A 23867-nucleotide genomic window follows, 5' to 3' on the forward strand; every position below is an offset into this window, starting at 1 on the left:
CGAGACCATCCTGGCTAACACAGTGAAACCCCGTCTCTACTAACAAAATACAAAAAATAAGCCTGGCGTGATGGCGGGCGCCTGTAGTCCCAGCTGCTTGGGAGGCTGAGGCAGGAGAATGGTGTGAACCCGGGAGGCGGAGCTTGCAGTGATACGAGATAGCGCCACTGCACTCCAGCCTGGGCAACAGGGCAAGACTTCGACTCAAAAAAAAAAAAAAAAAAAAATCTAGAGCTGGGCGTGGTAGATCACGCCTGCAATCCCAGCACTTTGGGAGGCCAAGGAGTGGATCACTTGAGGCCAGGAATTCAAGACCAGCCTGGCCAACATGGCAAAATCCTGTCTCTACTAAAAATACAAAAAATTAGCTGGGCATGGTAGCACACACCTGTAGTCCCTGCTACTCGGGAGGCTGAGGCAGGAGAATCGCTTGAACCCAGGAGGCAGAGGTTGCAGTGAGCCAAGCTCATGCCACTGCACTCCAGCCTGGGCAACAGAGCAAGACTCCATCTCAAAAAAAAAAAAAAAAAGTACAGAAATATAGAAAAATAATCCATTGGCACTAAAATGTGTCATATGATTCAATTCCTGCTAATAAATAGGTTTAGCTAACCTTATGATTTTACCATTTTAAAAAAACCTAATACGGCCGGGTGTGGTGGCTCACGCCTGTAATCCCAGCACTTTGGGAGGCCGAGGTGGGCGGATCATGAGAACAAGAGATCGAGACTATCCTGGCTAACACAGTGAAACCCCGTCTCTACTAAAAATAAAAATAAAAAATTAGCCAGGTGTGGTGGTGCGCCCCTGTAGTCCCAGCTACTCGGGAGGTGGAGGCAGGAGAATGGCATGAACCCGGGAGGCGGAGCTTGCAGTGAGCCAAGATCGCATCACTGCACTCCAGCCTGGGCAACAAAGCGAGACTCCGTCTCAAAAAAAAAAAAAAAAAAAAGGCAAACTAATACTAATTTTTAAATGTCTAGCTGTACCAGTACAGCTTACAGCTTTCCAGATACTCAAACAGGTATAATGTCATTTCTTAATTCCAAAGGACCACTGAGGAACACAAGAGAAGTGTTATCAGTACTCCCAATATAAAGATGAAGAATTGAATTCAGACATTAAATGAAGTGTTCAATTTCTCAGAATTCCTTCAGGACAGAACAGAATTCAGACCCAAGGGCTTGAGAAGCTCTCTCTGCAAACAACACTGCCTTTAAAAAGCCACTATCAAACATCTATTTATTCAATGATTTAACTTTAACCTTGAAATTAAATTTGATTTTCTAGATAATCATGTCATAACCAACCAATGTCTTCAATAGTACAACATGGACTTGAGTTTTAAATACTTAAAATAAAAGAAACAAAAATGAGTTGAAGATATTGACTTTTAAGAATGCAAAAACTTTACTTTGACTTTTCAAAAAAGTTACATAAAGATCACATTTCAAATATTATGTTAATTATAATTCCTATTTAGTTATAGCATAACATAAATTATATTTGTTACACTAGGGAATTTTTAATAAAAAGCATTTTAGCAGTAAGATTTCTAATTTCTGAGATCTAAATTAACAATTCCTTACTTATAAAATTTAAATTTTAAATTTTGAAAATTGTAAACCCTGCTTATATTACACCTTGCTTTGTGTTCATCTCCATTACAATAATTAATTCATGCTTGTTGTGTACACATAAAGAGCCACAATTATTCATAGATACAAGATAAGCTACTTGCATCTACGCTAAAAGTGGGAATATTCACACATTTACTGGGAGAAATATTCATAAATATATGCTTCCATGAATGAGATTCATTTATCAAAGTTCTGTTATTATGAATAATGTGCTTATTTGGGAAGTTTGTTTCAGAAATTCCCCTCCCTTTTTAAATCTCATAGCAGCATTACTGAGGCATAATTTAGCCACACCCAACTGCTGCCTTTCCTCTTTGACCCCTCACCATTACCCCCACCCTTGATTTCCTTAGAATCCTGTTTTTCATTAGCTGATGTCAAGGTGAAGTTTAGACCAGACCAGAGCGTTAAGGCTTTGTGGCATGCAGAAAGACTCAGATAATTCTCCTTTCCATCAGGAAGGGTACGCCACCGGAAAGAGTCCTAAAATAAAGCCCCAGAGCAGTGAACTGGAAATAAGAATAGTATCAATACCAAAATCATTAAAGGCTTCCAATTTTTATATCCTGCGTGTAAGGACTTAGGAAATGTGGCTTCATGAAGGTAAAGGGGCGATTTTATTTGGCCACAGTGTACATGTGTTGTCTCTGCCTATCCATCATCCACTGCCCTTCCTCTGGCAACAGAGCCTGAAGAATGGAGAACTGCTCTTGTCCCACTCATGATGACATCATCTCTGCCATCAGAGCAGCTGGACCATCATCGAGCCAGCCATTGCAACAGTAATAACTATAGTGTTTTTTTTGTGGAGTTTAGGAGAATGAGGCACTCTTTTCAGCTCTGGTGTAAGAGGACAGAGGTAAGGCTGGAGCGGCTAGCAGCCATGCCATAAACATAAGACCTGCCAAAGGGCAGGACTAACACCAATGATGACACAGAATGAAGGGACTTAGGAGATTATGCCAAATTTCTCAGTTACCTTGATCACAAGGTCCTCTTTTGGGGTGAAAATTGCTTCAGTTGAGTTTTCTCACTTTTGCAACCAAAAAACACCCTAACTAATAAAACTAGTGTCTTCAGATACACCAGTTCTGTTGAAGGAATGAATTTCAAAATTCAAAATAAAAATAAATTAAGAGTTACAAAATAGATACACCAGTTCTTTGTCACATCCAGGAGTGTGGCACTTTGCAAGCTCTTCTCCATCACCAGGTACTCCAGAATCCCTAGAAATAGCAAACTAGCTCAGACTTCACCATCAGGAATTTATGTTAGCTAAAAAGAAATATTTTCTCACAGAGAAATTTTCAAATAAGAGTTTATAAAGTGGTTTATTCTTCAAAGTGTTTTTCAATGCTTTAATTTTTTTAAAGGTTTTTCAATATTTTGTATACATGTATATACTAAGTTTCCAATAAAGAGTAAAATCTCCTTTTGTGGCACAACTGAAAGAAGGCTAGGGCCTGAATAATTTTTATTCATTAGGTAGATCTAAGAAGCAGAAATAAAATACACTCTACACCTTTTCAATCCCAATGGCTTGTCTAAAAATCATTAATATTTACAAGAGAAGTAAGCATAATAATTTGATTAGTTACTGTTTAAAATTTGACAAGATTTTCCTAAATAAATTTGTTTATCTGTAAAATGGTTAATTATCCAAACTAGATAAGTGTTTTTGCCAATTCCTCTAACAGTCACAGAAGTTCAATCAGAATTCTTAGCCAACAGAATATGACTCTAGGCACAGTAGCTCATGCCTGTAATCCCAGCACTCTGGGAGGCCGAGATGGGTTAATCACTTGAGGTCAGGAGTTTGAGACCATCCTGGGCAACATGGTGAAACCTCATCTCCACCAAAAATTAGCCAGGTGTGGTGATACATGCCTGTAGCCCCCAGCTACTCAGGAGGCTGAGGCAGGAGAATCACTTGAACCCAGGAGGCAGAAGTTTCAGAAAGCCAGGATTGTGCCACTGCTCTCTGGCCTGGGTGACAGAGTAAGACTCAGTCTCAAAAAAAAAAAAAAAAAGGAAGTCTCAGAGAAGGGACAGTGGCACCATCTGTCCAGTGAAAACATGCAAAAGCTATTCTAATGGCTCCAAAACAAACACTCATTTTATCTCAAAAAATAAAACTAAATTGTTTCTTTCTATTACTATGTTCTAATCGGGATGAAATATTAGCAACTAAAATAACATGCTGGCTTTAAAATACTTAAAAAGTTGAAAATTCTAGTCAAGGAAGATATTGTGTATATATATATATGCCAAGCAATTCTAATGTTATTATTAATGTTGATATAGTTCAGGTGTTTGCATTACATCAAAAGGATAGCATGCATCAAACCATTAACAAAAGATAAACACAAGTACCTGCAACTGAGTAGCATGCATTATCAAAGTAAGGGAGGAAAAAAAAAAAGACCAAAACCAAAATAAATAATAGATAAGGCAATATGCCTTTGAACAGCCTATTAAACAAATATCAGCTTAAAAACAGGTGTACTGCGGCTGAGCGCAGTGGCTCACACCTGTAATCCCAGCACTTTGGGAGGCCGACGCGGGCGGATCACGGGGTCAGGAGATAGAGACCATCCTGGCTAACATGGTGAAATCCCATGTCTACTAAAAACACAGAAAATTAGCCAGGCGTGGTGGTGGGCACCTGTAGTCCCAGCTACTCGGGAGGCTGAGGCAGGAGAATGGCGTGCACCTGGGAGGCAGAGCTTGCAGTGAGCCGATATTGCACCACTGCGCTCCAGCCTGGGCGACAGAGCGAGACTCTGTTGCAAAAAAAAAAAAAAAAACAAGTGTACTGCAAAAATTATATAAACATAATACAGCAGAACTTTTAACATCAATGTAATATGAACTTAGCCAAGCTTCCAAAAAGAGACTCATGCTGATTTTTCAGATATACTACTAATAATATAAATAATAATAGCTTCCTTGTATTTAATACTTTAGGTATCTGATGCTATGAGCCTGACACTTACTAAGTGTTTTACATATGTTAGTTGCCATTAATGTCATGGTGATACTACAAACTGAACAATAATCCTGCTTTACAGATAAGGAAACTGAGGTGTTCAGTATTAAATATAACTTCTGAAGATCACACCATGAGAGAGTGGAGTCATCATATAAAACCAGGTTTGTCGGAACCAAAAGCCCGTGTTAACCATATGCTAAAACATTTTTCATTCCCTCAACATACTTCTTGAGTATCTACTATGTGAGAGATATCGTGAAAGATCCGAGGACATGATTATTAGCAAAGTCAGACATAGTCACAGCCCTTACAGAGTTTAAAGTATAGTGGGTGAAACAAACAGAATCCAATATTCACAGAAACAGAAGCAAAATTAAAACCATAATCGTGATAAGTTTTGTGAAGGAAAAGAATGTGGTGCTATCTGAGGATATAGCAAAGGGGCCTCACATAGTCTGGGAGATCAGGAACAGTTCATTACAGATGAGTCAGAGAACTGGAAATCTACATAACAAACAGGTGAGAGGTGTGCAGGTAAGATGGGAAATTGACCAGACAGAGGGAAAAGCATGTAAAAAGGCTCAGAATGTTTGTGTAACTAGAAAGGTCAAAAAGGTCACTTTGGGAGGCCGAGGCGGGCAGATCATGAGATCAGGAGATCAATACCATCCTGGCTAACATGGTGAAACCCCATCTCTACTAAAAAATACAAAAAAAAATTAGCCAGGCGTGGTGGCATGTGCCTGTAGTCCCAGCTACTGGGGAGGCTGAGGCAGGAGAACTGCTTGAACCTGGGAGGCGGAGGTTGCAGTGAGCCGAGATCACGCCACTGCACTCCAGCCTGAGCGACAGAGCGAGAGTCGCTTTGAAAAAAACACAGTACACACAAAGCAGAGAGCTAGAGGAAGGAGAAATGACACAAGATGACGTTTGTATCTCAGAAACCTCAAAAGCCTGCAGTAATGCTGGGTATAATGACATGTTATTCAAATGTGAGCAAATGAAAGAGAAACTTCAAATCTGTATGCTCAGTTTTCAAAAGTAATAAAGCCTCGACAGCAGTGGTGACTATCTTAATTCATACATCTTTTCTAGGCCTAAAGTGAAACACTAAAGACACTGTCCTTCAGTGCTTCGGCTGACAAGCTGCTTTTCAGCCCCACTACAGCTGTTTGGTGCAGGCTGCTGTGTATCAAGTCCTCCTCTGCCTGCCATTTTCAGCCTTTCTCTATTCCTCCTTTTTACCACTGACTGATTTTTCTAGAGCAAAGTCTGATTATTTCATTCTCCTGCTTCAAAATCCTTCAATAACTTCCTATCACCTAAAAGGGAATACATAATCTGGCTTTTGTCTACCCACCTAGTTTCATCTTTTTAGACCATATATAGTAGAGCCAGGATTTGAGGACATCTGGAGAACTGGTTCATTTCTTGATGCTCCGTTATCCCTAGTGATTGACCTCATCTGTATGATCCAAGGTGCCATTTTCCCATGTCCATATTTCAAACAGTTGAATGGGGTAGGAGCAGAGGGAGGGTGGGGGAGGCAATAAATACTTCCTTAAAAGACCTGACTGCAAAGCATAGTCTGTGGCCACACCTGGTTACAAGGGAGGCTAGAAAATGTGGACTTTATTCTGAGTACCCACGAACTCAAGTACTTCTATTAGTATGGAAGAAGGGAAAAATGAATTTGGAGAAATCACTAGCAGTCTATGATACAAAAACTAAAATTAGCATGCATTTTGTTAAATTAAATATGTTTAAAACTAAATAATGTGGTTATTGTTTAGAATTTATTGGATTAATTATAACTTCCATTTTGAAAAAAATGTGTAATACAAATATTGATCTAATCTTTAGTAAATGTTTATAGAATCACTTAATGGGTATCTATTGCCAAAGAAATGATTGCCTCTCAGAACTCCTGTGTGACAACTTACCCAAATAGTTCTTCATTCAGATTCTCCCATTCTTAACAAAGTGCTTTTACATTTGCAATGTGATAATACTTTAAAAGACCTTCTGAGAGATTCTTTAGCCACTGAGACTTTTTGAAAGGATCCATTTGGTTTCTCCCCTAACAGATAACAATGACTTCGTTTGTACTGACCAGGAAAGGAGGCTCATTCTTTGCATGGGTTTTAAATTGGAACTCAACTATTAAATCATGGCCTGTCAGGTAAATAAAGGAAGAAAAGTAAATAAAAGTCCTTTTCTCACTTATTAATATTCCTGCACATGGATTAGTGGTCAAGTTTTTAATAACTAACATTTTCACTGACAGTAAATCTTGATTTAACTTAAAAGGTCACTTAATATTTATCATTCCTAGCCACAAGTATAGGACTCTGAGTATAACAAAATTCCTTTCTTTACCTTCCCTGCTACTGTAAAGAACCAGAACTGAAATCATCGTCTTTGAAAATATGGTTGAAGTCAAAGATCTACCTGAAATGCAAATGTTTAAGTAGTTATGTCCCCAATATTAGCGATGACCTTGAAACTTTAGCCAAACACAGTAACTGTTCCTTAAATCATTAACTTACTTTGGATTCCTCATGTAACTGTGTTTCGTGATTTGGGTAACAGAATTTTTTTTTAAGTCACTATCTTTATTGGTATGATATACTTAAATGTTATAAGTATAAGCTTGGATGTTATAGAAATGAAACAAAATTCTGATAATATTTGGTATCTTTACCTCAAAATTGCTTTTCTAAAGATATTACATTTTTAAATATCTAGCAAAGAGCATTATAGGATGTTAGAACCAGAAGAAATCAAAATATATTGTTTTATTTTTCAAGTTATTTTGTAATTTGTACATATCTATATTGCTCACTTTATTTCTCTGTCCTATATGCAAATAACTCTCAAACAAGTCCTCATTTGTAACACTGCTGCCAATGAAGATTCCTAGCATGAGTCAATAATAACACTGGAGAATTTCAAATTCTTGAAGAAATTGGCTGGATATTGTATCTTTTGGTATTGACTTAAGGCAAAGCTCATTACAACAGACTTAGTCAATAGATATGATATAAATTAACGAGGAACAAAATACTGCCCATTTGTTCCCCTTAATCTGTGTTTAAAGGCTTATCATTTTCCAAACACTTATTCTTGAATTTTAAAAAGAAAATTACCAAGTGTCATATGCTCTATTCTATTTTTCTAAAGTACTATAAATTTCCCAACTACTCGCTGCATTTTTATCAGTAAATTCTTTTTAAATAAACTTTTCTGTCAATAGTAGTTAAAGTATAAAATGTCTCCCTGCATGTACAATGTACTACCCACTAAGAGAAAAGGCCCATGTAAATTAAGAAATGGCTTCACAAAATGCTTACAAATTTACTCTTTGAGCATGTAAAAACAAAACTGAATTTACAGAAATATCAACCTTTCTTTAATGTGGCTATAGCATACAAATCATCAAAAAAAGCCTTGTAGGGAGGCCAAGGCAGGTGGATCACTTGGGACCAGTAGTTGGAGACCCGCCTGGACAACATGGCAAAACCCCATCTCTACTAAAAATACCAAAAAAAATTAGCTGGGCATTGTGGCACAAGCCTGTAGTCACAGCTACTCCAGAGGCTGAGGCAGGAGAATCACTTGAACCTGGGAGCCGGAGGTTGCAGTGAGCCAAGATCGTGCCAGTGCACTCCAGCCTGGGTGACAGCAGAGTGAGACTCAGTCTCAAAAAAAGAAAAGGCCATGTACATTACTTTTTCAGAGTGTAAATTTTACCAATATTGATCTGAGTGTGTAGAGAGATACAACACAAGAGATTATTAAAAGACTGATAATGGCAAGATTTAATGATACCATAAACCCAGTGACAACTTCCAACCATTTTAAAAGAATTGCCCATGAATCTCAAAGTATTTAAGAAATACGAAAAATTATATTGACTTTTTTCCAGAGTGGGACTGATGTTAACAGCTACTTAGAGATTTTAAAATAAAATATGTATATGGTAATGCAACAAATATTTATTAATATTTATAGAGCCAAGCGCTTGAGATATTCAGTGGCAAAACAAAAAGATCCCTGCCTTCAAAGAACTTACAGTCTATTGAGGTAGACAGATACCCAATGGATACAATAAATAATAAATTATATTGTATGTAATAAGATTATATGGAGGAAGGAAAGGTAACACAGGGTAAAGCAAATAGGAAAGGCCAAGGTGAAATGTTAAACATAGCATTACCATATGACCCAGAAATTCCACTGCTAAGTATAAACCTAAAAGAATTTTTAAAAATATAAGTCTACACAACATCTTGTACATAAATATTCACAGCCGCATTATTCATAATAGCCAAAAAGTGGAAACAACCCAAATGTCCATCCACTGACGAATGGATAAACACAATGAGTCATATGTCTACAACGGAATAGTATTCTCAATAAACAGGAATGAAGTACTAACACGTGCTGCAACATGGATGAACCTTGAAAACATTAAGTAAAACAAGCCAGACACATGAAAGGATGGACGAATATTGCATGTTTTTACTTATACATGGTACCTAGAATAGGCAAATTCATAGAGACAGAAAGTAGACTAGAGGTTACCAGGGGCTGGGAGAAGGAAAGAATGGGAATTTATTGTCTAAAGGATATAGGGCTTCTGTTTGGCATAGTAAAAACAAGTTCTGGAAATGGAGAGCAGTGATGGTTGCTCAACATTGTGTATGTCCTTAATATCACTGAATTGTACCTTTTTAAATGGTTAAAATGATAAATTTTATGTATATTTTATCACGATTTACTTTAAAAGGCACTAAAATCTCACTATTAAGGTGCCTAGTAAGCAGTGAAATCCAGCTCACACCCAGCATCTTTGTTCTCTGTCCCCCATACCACACTGCCCCCGCAGCAAGCAGAAATGGTCACAGTGCTCTGGTCACAGTGATTCCCCCGATAGCCAGATCTGGGCACTGCCACTTGCCTTTATGGATATTAATGATTAATCCTGATCCAAGTGGGGCCAAATTCTGTCACCTCATAATTTGAAGTTTAAAGAGAGGGACACTGAATACAGAAATTGCTAGATTCAAGTCGTGGATATGATGGGACCCAGAGAGTAGATCCTGCTATTGAGATTCCAACAGCAGCCCTAGGTTCCTGCCTCTCCTGATGCTCAGTTGTTGAGCTCATCATTTTATTTCTTGGAGCTCCTCCAGTCTTCTCACAATAAATTTCCTTCTTTCTGTAAGCTAGTCAGAGACGGTTTCTGTTCCTTACCAACAAAGAACGTTACTTCTAATAGAGTTTTTCAATTCTTAAACTTCATCCATGTGGGCAAAGTGATATCCAAGTATCCCTTGCTTTCCAAATCTTTAGAGCTTTTGAGATCAAATAGTAAGAATGAGGATAATAAGGGATGCCTAAAAATTGTTTTCAAGAGTTCCAGGGCAATTCACTACAAGGTTTGCAAATAATTTAATTAAATGTGAGCTGCAACTTGAGTTCGTGAGTACTCTATTCTCTGAAATTTTTACAGATAATACATTTCGATTTGCCATTAGAAAATTAACAGGTTTCAAACCAGTTTTGTTTATTGGGTTTTTGTTGGGTTTTGTTTGCTTTTCTGGTCATTTGAGCTCTTATCTTTAGCTCTGATGATCCATATAAGTTCCCTACATAATGAGAAGAATCCTCTTTTCCTTAGTGATTATTTCATAATTAGTCCTTCCAGGATCTCAGAGAGCTAGAGAACTAGATATTACTTCACTAAAAATCTAAGTTTTCTCTAGGACTCTGTCGAGGAAATCTCTGGGATAATTAATATATAATAAAAGTCCAGCATTTTGTAATCTGCACAAAGAAATTTTTATGATGATATTTGTACAGTGACTCAAACATCTCAGTAATAGATAGAAACTCATTAACACATAGTTGAAGTCTAAGAACTCAGATTTTGCTTTGTTCACTTCTTTTAGTCTTCCCTACATTCATGGGAATCTATCTATGGCTTTTTAAACATGTTAAAACACCAAAAGGAAAACAGAGCATGACGGACTCGATACATACCAGCAGGGTATTCTATACCAAGTGGGAAACTCATGTATGTGTGTGCTATATTAAGAACCATTAAAATATTTCTTAATATTCGATGAAAAGATGTCCATATTGCCAATGTTTCCAGGCATTTATACAATTCTACTTAAGTTCGTGATTCATGAAGAAAAACTACTATGAAATACTAGGGATAGAAACAAATACGGGGAAAGGAAGTAAAAATATAATAGCCAAAGGCACTGGGTAAGTGGCATAAATTTCTCCCAAGCAACTGCCAAGTTTCTTCCCGACTGGGCTTTATAGTCCTAGCCTCATTATCTCAGGTCTCAGTAAATTCACCATATGTGACAAGGATGGAATGCCATCTTAATCTCAGAGGATCTGAACCAAGCTTAAACCTCTCGCATTTGGAAAATAAGCATAAAATAGGTTCTCAGATAATTTCTTCTGTCTTTGCATATCTCAACAATATTGAATTGTTTGCTTTAGTTTTTTGGAGCTATTAAAACGGACAGTAAAATTTTACCAATTCTTTTTTTTTTTTTTTTTTTTTTTTTTTTTTTTTTTTTTTTTTGAGACGGAGTCTCGCTCTGTCACCCAGGCTGGAGTGCAGTGGCCGGATCTCAGCTCACTGCAAGCTCCGCCTCCCGGGTTCACGCCATTCTCCTGCCTCAGCCTCCCGAGTAGCTGGGACTATAGGCGCCCGCCACCTCGCCCGGCTAGTTTTTTGTATTTTTTAGTAGAGACGGGGTTTCACCGTGTTAGCCAGGATGGTCTCGATCTCCTGACCTCGTGATCCGCCCGTCTCGGCCTCCCAAAGTGCTGGGATTACAGGCGTGAGCCACCGCGCCCGGCCCAATTCTTTTAAAAGAAAGAAAAAAGTACCAAGAATACATGATCAATCATGGGCATAGGTTTGAGACAAATATCCATTCTAATAATCCTTCCAAGTTCAACGAAAATGCTGCCACCTCCTTGAAGCTCCCGCCAGGTCATCCCAATCAGGAGAGAAAGAATCTGACTCTTCTGACTTTCTATGGTGCTGTTTTAATCATCTTTTTGAGCATTTGAAAAAAAATTGCCTGATATTGTAGTTACTCAATACCAGTGTTATCTCCATTGCTAAATAATAACTACAATAGTTGCACAAATATTTATTAAACACCTACTCTATACCAGCAATTTTGTCAGGTGCTGAGCATACAAGATTAAGACAGTGTCCATTCCTGACCTGGCAACATTTGCAACGCTGAGAGCAAAAAAAGTGTTAAATGCCTTGATGTTTCCCACAGATCGTAGCCAAGAGCCATACTACAAATTCGCAAAGGAAGAGTAAGCTTTTCAGATAACAATTAAAATAACAAATTAATTAATTAATCCATTGAGATAATAATTAAAAACAGCTTTATATCTGGCATCTCTTTACACATATTCCCGGGCACACAGAAAGGGCTCAAGAAATATCTACTGAATGAATTAATGAGTCATTCTGCAGCATGCTTCAGACATAAACCACATCGCCAGGATAGTCACATGTGTCTTAATGTGGACACATTTTCACATTTTAAATTATATGATTAAAGTTTTGTCTAAATAACCTGATATTTTAACTTATTCTTAATTCAAGGTTGGAAATCTTTGGATAGGTTGGTATAAACTGTATAATAGCTATTGTTAACCCATTATTGATTTGAATTTCGAGAGAGCTAATCCATCTGTTTCAAAGATAGTCAACAAAAACAGTTGATTAAATTTCAATTACACACACACACAAAACTCCTCAAAAACTAATACTATAGAAGTTGACTCAAGCAATAAAAGTTTCATAGTGAGTACTAAGATTACTAAAATGAAAAAGTCAGCCGTGCTAAAATGGATACTTCTTACATGTGTCAATAGACTTCTAAAATAAAAGACTACCAATACTCTTCAACTTACAATTGGGTTACATCCCAATAAACCCATGGTAAGTTGAAAATATTCTAAGTCAAAAATTCATTTAATACACCTAACCTGCCAAACAACATAGCTTAGCCTAACCTTCTTCACATGTTCTCTGAACACTTACATTAGCCTACACTGGGCAAATACAAAGCCTATTTTGTAATAAAAGTGTTGAATAGCTCATGTAATTTATTGAACACTATATACTGAAAGTTGAAAACAGAATGGTTATATGAGTACTCTAATATGGTGTCTACTGAATATTACTTTTGCACCATCATAAAGTTGAAAAATTGTAAATCAAACTATCAAACCATTGTAAATCGTTATCATCTGTATACATTTACTACATGAGTTAAATCAACCCACTTAATTGCTCAGCATTACTGATCAAACATTTTTTCCACAATATACTTTAAAATACCCATAATAACCAGGAAAAAAATTTTCATGGGAAATATATGACTGTCTATTTCAGTAATAACAGTTTCTCAGTTGGTGGTTTTCCTCCACTGACCATAACTAGGAAAATAATTTATTTATGCTTTTTAATGTAAATATTGTTGATTAACAGTAATAAGAAATTGAAGAGTCCCTAAAAACCATTTTAGTTAACTTTCCTGGCTATAAAAGTAATAGATGTTTAATTTTAAAAACATACATAAAACTGGGAAATACAGAAGAAATAAAAATTGGAATTAAAATCATCTACATACTCACCATAAAGAGTCAACCACTGCTAATATGCTGTTCTAGTTTCCATATATATCATTTTGAAAATTTTTTATTAAAATTGTGGTTTTCTAAAGTTTATATGGCTTATATTTCTAAAGCTTATATAGCTTATATTTTTAAACATTCCCATCTAAGTCATCATGGGAGTAGAAACATGACACCAAAAAATGCCATCAATACATTCAAAAGGCACAGTTTTATTCATTAAATAAGCAAATGGGCTGGACGCAGTGGCTCATGCCTGTAATCCCAGCAATTTGGGAAACCAAGGCAAGTAGATCACCTGAAGTTAGGAGTTTGAGACCAGCCTGGCCAACACGGCAACACCCTATCTCTACTAAAAATACAATAAATTAGCCGAACATGGTGGCGCACACCTGTAATCCCAGGTACTCTGAAAACTGAGGCACAGGAATCACTTGAACCCAGGAGGCAGAGGTTGCAGTGAGCCGAGATCACGCCACTGCACTCCATCCTGGACAACAGAGCAAGACCCTGTCTCCGAAGAAAATAAAAAATAAAAATAAGTGAATGAATGAATGAACGATCATTAAAAGTTCACATCTGATTATAATGCAGTGATCTATTACCAAGTTCTGATATCTAAAAAACCAGAAAATTTGCTGTTATTAGAATATAAATTGGTCATAAAAGTCCACTGTTACTTGTTTTATATTTATATATGAAGACCCTCTGCCTGGAATGTAAGTTTTAAAGTTTGAGTCTATAGTATTCTGTCTATATTCTCTAAGTTATCTACACACTATCTGCATGAGAACAGTTACCAAAAAAAAAGTGTCATTGTGAAAAGCACTACCTGTGCAAAAAGAAAATGCCCCTGTTACACCTAGAATGAAGCCCAGCAGTTGCCTCTGAATTCTCTTCTATCAAAGTCAAGCCATCAGGGCTCTTGAGGAGGGGTGGTTGTTTACTTGACTGAGCTCTCATTGCCACAGGGGGCTGAAAAGCTGCAATGGTATTTATAGAATGACTTTTAGGTTTAAGAAATAGTCGCCCTTTCAGCTTTAAATACTTAATGTTCACCACTTCAGAAACTCTCTTTGTACTTGAGTTAATTTCAAGTTCCACAACATCACACTTCTAACACTTAGACTTTCCAAAACAACTCAGTATTCAAGCTTCTGTCATCTTCTTCCTCCACAGTGAACACACATGCAAATGTCCAATGGACTTTTAGATATATTTATCACATTATCATATGCCTTAGCCAAAACAATGCTAAGCTTATATGCCTGGTTATGGCAGGAAACAACAGCCGTCATTTGGAAGGGTTCTGTTTGGAAGATACTAAACATCTTATACAAAAATAAAAGTTAATTATAACCATTCCAAGCTTCATCTACAACTCCCCACTGATCAAAAAGTCCTATTGAGGCCAGGTGTCATGGCTCACACCTGTAATCCTAGAACTTTGGGAGGCTGAGATGGAGGGATCACTTGAGCCCAGGAGTTCAGGGTTACAGTGAGCCGTGGTCACACCTCAAAAAAAAAAAAAAAAAGGCCTATTGAGGAAAATATTTTTAAAACTATAATAAAAACAGCATAATTAAATAAGATAATAAACCAAATCTACAACTAGTTAAACCTCAAAAATGTTTAGCAGGAAAAAAGATCAGGAAGATAAATTTGAGGGACCACAATTGGGAATAGTAAAAAGTAAACAGTTACACGATCTCATTCATCTAAGGAATTAAGTCAGAATTATAAACTGTGTGACTCCCCCTCCCCATCACCCTACCAGACATCCATCCCTGAACATGGAAACAAAAGAATGGAAAAGTTAATTGCATTGGCCAAAATGAAGCAGGAAGTAAAAATAAGGACTCCAATCCTTTGTCACTCTGACTAAGAGACTATGATGATGATGCTTATGATGCTTTGAAGTCAGCATATCAATTGGTAGTCACCGGATAGTTACTGAGACCTTAACCCCTAGATGTTGGTTCTGAGGCGATCCTGAGAAGAAACCTCAAAGCAAAGGTAGCTATCACTTAAACATACATATACAGACGTACACACACACACACACACACACACACATACTTATCATTTACTAACCCCTCAACCATGCCGAGAACAGCCAAGGAAGGACTGATGCACCTTTCACTGATTCTACTATCCCACTATCCCAAGAATTCTGCTATGCTCAGTCCCTACTCTGTGGTACCTGACCATTGGTCAAGTTAATGTACACAGAAATGTGAATATCTGTTGTCATCAGATGTGGCAGCAACAAGAAAGACAAATCCTAGTATAGAAAAAATGGAAGGAGGAGAAAGGGACAATCAACACTACATTCGAAATTGGACAGCATATCCCAAGACTCCCTCCTTCACCTTTAAAAGAGACACAAAAACTATAACCTTAAGACATGCCAGTAGAAAATAAAAATAGTTTATTTAAAATATATTCACCATCTTCACCCAATGGGATTTAAAGCAACTGTCCATAAGTCAATACAAGTATTTCTTACATTGATTCTTTAGATGAAATTTTAAATTAGGAAATACAAACCAGGCCCCTTTGCACTTACACAGAGAAAAGAACAATAACTGTAACTTGGCTTGCAACAATTCAAGATTCAGAAACATCTAGTAAATACAGGTAAAGGATAATGGGGAAAAAAGGAGAAATGCCAATCTTTGCAACTAGGGCATTCAAATTTTACACAAACAGACTGATAAATCAACCTGAGAAGCTGGGTCACTAGGCCTAAGAAAATCCTCCCACATCTCCAGTCAGAGGGGCCTCCAAGAGGGGCCTGGTAAACTCAAATATAGTGAAACTCCATGACTTTTCCAGCTGAAAAATTCATTACCTTATGGCAAAAATACCCAGCAACTACATAGTAAAAATATATATCATCCAAAACATATTTACACGCTAAACATTAAAATCAAACAAGATTTATTTGCAAATAAATGTCTATTCATTATCTTGAAATACTGTGTAAACTCAGTTCTCATTAAACACCTTGCTAAGCTGACTTTGAAAAAGCATCATGCTACTAACCATCATGCATGGATGAAGAGCTAAAATGGAAATCAAAAACTTTTTAGTCTAATTTTTAGCTCCCCCGTTGTGTTTTTAATATGACAGTAGAATAAATTTCGGCTAAATATATACAGTGTCAATGTCTCCAATCTGATTCACTTTAACAATTCATACGCCTTTGAAGAAAATGTGCAATTTGACATGCAAAAATATAAGCATAATGTAGATTTTCCTAGCAATTTTCTAAAAAAGAAATCTTTTCTTTCTGTCTCTATCACTTGCTTTTATAATACCCCCAGGGGTATGGGCAACAGCATCTTCTCCCCTTCTTAGTTTTCAGGAAGACATGCTGACATGAAAAAAGAATAAACGATAGGAACAAGGCCACATGGCTAATTAGCAGCAGACCTGGAACAACAGACCTCCAACTAACAGAAGAGAAAGAAAATTCAGCTAGAGAGATGTACTGTGTCTTTGACGCAGGATATGTACATATAATGACCCCACAACAAGACAATGAGAAATTACAACTACCACTCTGCTTTGGTTTCATAGCCCTAAAACCAACTGCAAAATAAAATACCTACCAACTGTACTCCGAGGTAAAAAATAGGGGGTGCTACCCCAACATGTACCTAGATAAGATTTCACGTGGCACAGACATATGTTCCCATGAGTTTTACAACTCCTAAAAATCTGAGCCCAATGTCAGTCTACAGCCTTAAAAAAGTACTAAAACCAAGCACGACCAACCATTAAAAAACTGCAATGTCACAGACAGAAAGCAGAAGGAACAAAATCATGAATCAGTCTGACTTCTCAGGATAAAAGCATCAAATGGCCTTAATTAAGCCATTATGAAATTAAATGGGAATATTTCTCAACAGCTAAAACTTTTTCACCCCTGAATTTTAGGAAATTATTTTATTTACGGAATCCCCAACTTTGAAAACCACCCACATGTTAATAAAAATCGATGAGATTTTTAGCACAAAATACTTCAGTTTAAATTAGGATAAAGTATTTTGGTTTAGTTATCAAAGCCAAAAGTCAGTTTTAGCATCTTATCTAACAACTGCCACAGAAATATGCACTCCGATGGCTGGAGGTACAGAGTAGAGGACTGCAAGGAGCCGTGGGCAAACCGACATCCCTGGGCACAAGAGCTCACATAGTTCTGTTGAGATGGAAGACTTATGGTCAGGAAAATAAATTCATTTCTTTCTTCCTAAGTTTCCTCTTCTCTCTTATATGAATTTTAAATTTAATATTTAGAAGAATAGCAAATGAACAGCATGGTTTCGTTAGAAATTACATGAGCCTTTTTCAATGAGGTGCCAGATGCTTTCTGAAAGCAACTTTCAAGTGTTTGCAACATTATTTGCATAGCTCACATACAGCAGAATTTGGAAATGTTCATTAATAAAATAATAATTTCAGGTTTAATTTTTTGATATTCCCAATTTTTTATTATAAAAAATTAATGCTTTCTGCACTGCCATGTTTGCAAAGTAGAAAAGTGCTATATTTTTATGCATCATTAAAACTTGATGCACATTTGTCAAGTGAGATTTCACAGCACCGTTGTGTTTTTTCTTTTCTTTTTTTTTTTTTTTTTTAAACAGGGGCTGTCTGTCACCCAGGCTGGAGTGCAATGATGTGATTGTGGCTCACTGCAGCCTTGACCTCCCAAGCTCAAGTGATCATCCCACCTCAGCCTCCCAAGTAACTGGGGCCAGCTGGGACCACAGGAGTGCACCACCACACCTGGCTATTTTTTTATATTTTTTGTACAGACAGGGTCTTCGTATGTTACCCAGGCTGGACCACGGCATTTTTAATTTTACAGTTTGTCTTAATTGTTCTATAAATAGATTCACTCCACCCAGGGTCCATTTAAGTCCTAGGCTCACTATGCTTCCCTTGAGTATCCTTTGAACACTATTCCAGTGAAAGCCAGGAAACTGCATCAGGCACATCAGCAATGACTTTTACTATAACTGCTCTTTGAAAAGATGTTCAGAAGCAAGTACCAGGAGGGAGGCACGGTCATATCCAACCCCTGACTTCTAGAGTACTAGAAAAAGAAACTCTGAGCAGTCTATCTCAGGAAAAGAATATCCAATCAAAGCACCAAGTTTCACCAATGGCAGCATTTCTTTTTGTTTTGTTTTGTTTTGTTTTGCTTGTTTTTTTGATACAGAGTCTCACTCTTTCCCCCAGACTGGAGTGCAGTGGTGCAATCTCGGCTCACTGCAACCTCCGCCTACCAGGTTCAAGTGATTCTCCTGCCTTAGCCTCCCAAGTAGCTGGGACTACAGGCGTCCGCCACCATGCCCGGCTAATTTTTTATTTTTAACAGAGATGGGGTTTCCCCATGTTGGCCAGGCTGGTCTCAAACTCCTGACCTCAACTGATCTGCCTGCCTCGGCCTCCCAAAGTGCTGGGATTACAGGCATGAGTCACCGCGCCCAGCCCAGTGGCAGCATTTCTAAAGACCCTTCTTCACCTTAGAATCTAGCAGCCCCAAGACTTTGTCATATTAACTTTAACAAGACTCAGTTCATTAACAGAAAAATAATATATTGCACAAAAACATACTAAGGAAGCTCAACCTTCAAAACACCAACAAGAAAGTTGAATACAAATCAGAAATATTTACACAAATGTATACTGTACATTAAAGGTTATTCTAGCTTATTTTTCTCAAGGTTTAAAGATTATTATCTATAACCAAAGAAAAGCACTCTTGGCTAGAAATCTGGAGACAGGGTTAGAGTTCCAGCTTCTGGCATCAATGCCCTCTGTTTCTTGGGTTAGTAGCTTCGTTTCTCTTAACCTCAAGTCCTAATCTCTAAAATGATCAGGGTCGACTCCATAACTGTTAAACTTGTAGCTTCCTGATTTGCCATCTATAGTCCTTCTGGTATTTGTTTTATAAGTTATCCATAAGCATACCTTTGCTGAATAAGACACTAAAAAAAGTTATTTTCTTTGTCTAGGTTTTGTACTGTATTCCTAGTCCTTGTTATTATTTTGTCCACAAATACAACTATGGCTCACAGTCACCAAGGCAATGATAATTACTACAATAGCTAACACATAAGTGCTTATAATGCGCCAGGTACCGTGCTAAGCACTTTACATATATTAATCTCTTCTTTCTCACCACAACCCTATGAGGTAGAAATCATGCTTATTCCCATCTGTAGAACTGAGGAGATTGGGGCACAGAGAGATTATGTAACTTTCCCAAGGTCATAAGGTTTACAAGTGGAAGGGCCAGAATTCAAACCCCAAGTATTCTGTCCATGGAACCCCCTCTGCTTAACTACTACATCACACACACACCTGGAGAATCTACGGAGGGTAAAGAGCAGCAGGGTCCACCTGCAAAATGTTGCTGGGGGCCCAGAAACTGAACTTGTATCATGAATGATCTCAAAAACAGTGGTAGCTCATGATTCACAAATCCAGCAGAAGCACTTGGCACTAACATGGTTTTCCTTCCACACTTTAGTTGCATAAGAAAGTAACACTGATGGAAAAGGGACTGAATTAAATCTACCTCCCTTCTTTCACTCATTAGGGGGAATGCACAAGTAACAGGAACTGTGGAAGCACTGGTGATTTCCATGTCCCAGTGTTTAGTAGGCAGCACTCCGTTACAACACAACTCAAAGTCACTGGCCAGGGACACTGCAGGTTAAGTCATCTGCCTCAAAGCTTAACAGCTGAAAACCATAGCCAGATAGGAGTGGAAACACCAGTTCCACAGCCTGAAATGTGGGGCGGGGGGATCTAAGTACTCAAATTAGGTAACAAAAAATTTCCTGTGCATCAAAATATACTGCTGCGTGCAATTAAACTGCACACTGCTATTTCCAATTAGAACAGAGAGAAAACAAGGAAGTCCTATTTAACCATTTAGCACACTGTTTTTATATATATATGTATCATATACATAAAATATATAAACATATTTATATATTTCCCTCATTCATAAACATAAATATATACATATGTGTGTGTATGTGTGTGTGTGTGTGTGTGTATATATATATATATATATATATATATATTTTTTTTTTCCCCCATCCAACTCGAATCTCAAGAACTCTTCACTTGGCTAAATTCCAAGAGAGGCTCAGCATTTCAGTGGGCCAAGGCCTGGGAAGGGGAGATAGCAGGTCTGAGTTCTAGAACCCAGGAAGCCCTCAGAGACGTCCAAGGGTCACAGCGCTGCGGATGCCCCTAAGGCTGCCCAGGCTGGTGGGGCGAGTCCTCGTTCGGCAAGGCCAAAAGGAAACTGCTCCAGCGAAGAGGGGACAGTGAGCTCCTCCCGCAGGACAACGCCACACTTAGGCTCACCACATCGCTTGAATTTCAGGTCCAAGGCCACGGACTTTTATCGACTGCTCTTTCAAACCCGGCACTGAGAGACCAGGGGCTGAGAACGGTAGCGAGAAACGGTGGGAAAGGGGGGTGTTTTGTTTTACCTTCCAGGGAAAACAAGCACACATTTTAATCAAAACAACCCAGGGAAAAGCCAGCGAAGACCTCTTCGCCGGGCCCGTCTCCGGGCTTCTGAATCACTTCCTCCTTTCGATGTGTCTCTGAGCTCGAGATTACGAAGTTGCTGAGAAAGTCTTGCCTCTCAGGGCAGCTTCCTGCGAGCGGGCGAGCAAGAGAGCCGAGCGCACGGCACTGTCCGCGGGCGCCGACCCTGCCCGGCCGGGCCACCGCACGCGGCAGCGGGAGGACCTGGAGGCGGAGGAGGGACAGGGACGGGTTCCCAGGACCCGGAGCGCGAGCGCTGCCCAGCCCGCGTCTCCCGCTTACCCCAAGGTGCTGATGAAGCCGTTGACCGAGCCCTCCGCGTACAGGGACACGATGTCCCCTATGTAGAGGAAGCTGGACATTTTATCAGTCATGCTGCTTCATGTTCCACAGTGGACGTCCCTCCTCTTCCCTGCGCCCTCGCCGCTCTCTCTCCAGGGAGCCGCCGAGGCACGAGCGGATCGGAGCACGGGACGGCAGCGGCCAAGAGTCGCGGCGGAGGGCACGGCCCGAGCCACCAAGCGTCGCGGCTCAGCCGTGCGTGCGCGCCGGGGAAGCCAGGCAGGGGCCAAGCCGCAGCTGCGGACACCCCGCGAAGAGCGCAGCCCGGGCGCCCAGAGAAGCCGCAGCCGCCGCCGCCTCCCCGGCAGGTTTCCTGTTCCTTTCTGAAGTTTTCTCTCCAACACCTTTGCTCCTCCTCCTCCTTCCCTCTCCGCTCCCTACTCCGTGTCCACTCCCCGCTCTGCGACTCGCCGGGGCAGTCACAGCCGCCGGGCGGGAGCTGGAAGTGGCAGAGCCCCCTCGGTCCCCTCGGGGGAATTTTTGGACCAGGTGCGGGTGCCCATTGGGCGAGGGGGAGGAGAGGAGCCCGGGAGAGGTGGGGGGGGGCAGCCAATCAGGGAGCGGCGGCCGGGGGCGGAGCTGGGCCGGGGCGGGGCGACCCTCGGGAGGCCGGGCCACCCGGGAAACCGCCGCCGCCGCACCGGGCTGCTCGGGGACGCGACGCTGGGCGGCGCTGTAGGGGTGACGGGGTACCCGGACCGGGGAGCGGGCGCGTGCGGCCGCCCTGGAGAGGCCGGACCTGGGGCGCGACAGCCGTTGTCTGGGAAAGCGAAGGAGCTTGATGGGGGCAGGGAGGGTGAGAGTTGGCGGCCCGGCGAGCGCACTGTAGGACCCCGGCACGGTGGAGAGAGCCCTGGAGCCGCTGGAGACGAAAAGGTGGAGCCCGAGCCGGGTGGGTAATTTGTTGGCCAAGGAAGAGGTAGGCGTTGAAGTAAAGGAAAAAAAAAATACAAAAAAAAAAAAAATGCATGATAAAGAAAGTAGAAGAGAGGAAGAAAGAGAGTGAGGGAAGGAGGATGATCTCGATTTAGTTATGTAGTTTGGGTGGTCTTTTCAAACTCTTCTTTTCTCAAGTATGCGGCGTTAATGAAACTCGACCCGTCCGCTGATGTCCAGGTGGACGCGAACCTCCAGGGAGGTAAACGTCACTTGGCCAAGTCAGTTTTTGTAGCCAACCTTCGGCGGCGAAGGCTCAGTGGAACTGAGCTTTAAGCCTCCGAGGCCGCGCCTCCTGCGCTTCCTTAACTCCAAGCCGAGGTTAACCTTCCACCCCCATCAGCCGTAGGTCTCCTGCTCAAGACGGCCCTAGCTTGTTTACGTTTAAAGCTGCTGACTCTTAAAGCTCCAGCCGTTATAAAGAAAACGCAGCTAGACACTTTTCCACGCCTTCTCTGTTGCTTCTGTAGCCCTCTTCTTAGAACATGATTTTAAAAACCTTTTGTCCTTCCCTTCTAGAAGACATGTTGGAGGCAAACTGTGTGGCGGTTTTGATACCAGCCACCTAATTTAAAAGTGCTACATAAGTAATCCCCACAGAGCAAAGTTTGCAGAAAGGCAGAGGAACTGGGGGTGTGCAGAAGCATGTTGTGTCAAATTGTGCAACTGACCAAAATGTAACTTACAGTCAGATGTCTTACATGTCTTAGAGTTCAAAGATGGTTTACATTGAGACTTATAATCACATAATAGAAAATGAAAGAATTAGCCCAGAATTCAAAAGGCCAAGCGGGGTGGCTCACGCCTGTAATCCCAGCACTTTGAGAGACTGAGGCAGGAGGATCACTTGGGGTCAGGAGTTCAAGACCAGCTTGGCCAACATGGCGAAACCCCGTCTCTACTAAAAATACAAAAATTAGCCGGACATGTTGGCACAGGCCTATAATCCCAGCTACTCCAGAGGCTGAGGCAGGAGAATTGCTCGAAGCCAGGAGGCAGAGGTTGCTGTGAGCAGAGATGCACCACCGCACTCCAACCTGGACGACAGAGCAATACTGCGTCTCAAAGAAACAAAAGTTTGTGTTTTAAAAGCCTGCTAGTTAGAAGAGAATAGACACTGAATCCAGGAAACACCAGTGTAAAGCCTGTGTGTGTTGAGATAAACTAGACCCAGTCATTGTAATAGCATGCAGCTGACAGATCTCCTTTTTTGTGTCCTCTTTTGTAAAAAGTTACTTGACAACTTAGAAATGCCTGTTACATGATCCAGCCCTGCTCTGTCTACACACATATCACTGTTGGGGGCCACCAAGACATTGGGCACAGGAGTTATTAAAAAGCTTGAGACGGAACAACATAATGTGGAAATGGAAGTTTCTGTTTATCCAGGAGAGCTATGCATTACATTCTATTGTTCCCCATATTGACAGCACTACTGTGCTATACATCCAGTGGATGCTCAATTATTGATCAACATCATGAATGATCTTTGTTTTAAGTCACAAACTATCTGTGGCCAACACATACAAAATGAGTAGTGGTTGGCCAGCCGCGGTGGCTCACGCCTGTAATTCCAACACTTTGGGAGGCGGAGGTGGGCGGATCACCTGAGGTCAGTAGTTTGAGACCAGCCTGGCCAACATGGTGAAACCCTGTCTCTACTAAAA

At 40.0% G+C, this 23867-nt stretch overlaps 1 protein-coding gene across 1 annotated transcript in view; it reads right to left on the reverse strand.

Annotated features, from left to right (window-relative positions):
• Positions 1-21589, reverse strand: part of ITPR2 (inositol 1,4,5-trisphosphate receptor type 2) — a 492062-nt gene extending 470473 nt beyond the window's left edge. Inside the window, exon 1 of the mRNA XM_025402066.1 lies at positions 21205-21589. Within this exon, the coding sequence (XP_025257851.1) occupies positions 21205-21296 (92 nt within the window). The 5' untranslated portion in view covers positions 21297-21589. The remainder of the gene's footprint in view (positions 1-21204) is intronic.
• Between the last annotated feature and the right edge of the window lie 2278 nt (positions 21590-23867).

Source organism: Theropithecus gelada, chromosome 11, assembly GCF_003255815.1.
Source record: "Theropithecus gelada isolate Dixy chromosome 11, Tgel_1.0, whole genome shotgun sequence".
In the NCBI taxonomy this organism is placed as follows: Eukaryota; Metazoa; Chordata; class Mammalia; order Primates; family Cercopithecidae; genus Theropithecus; species Theropithecus gelada.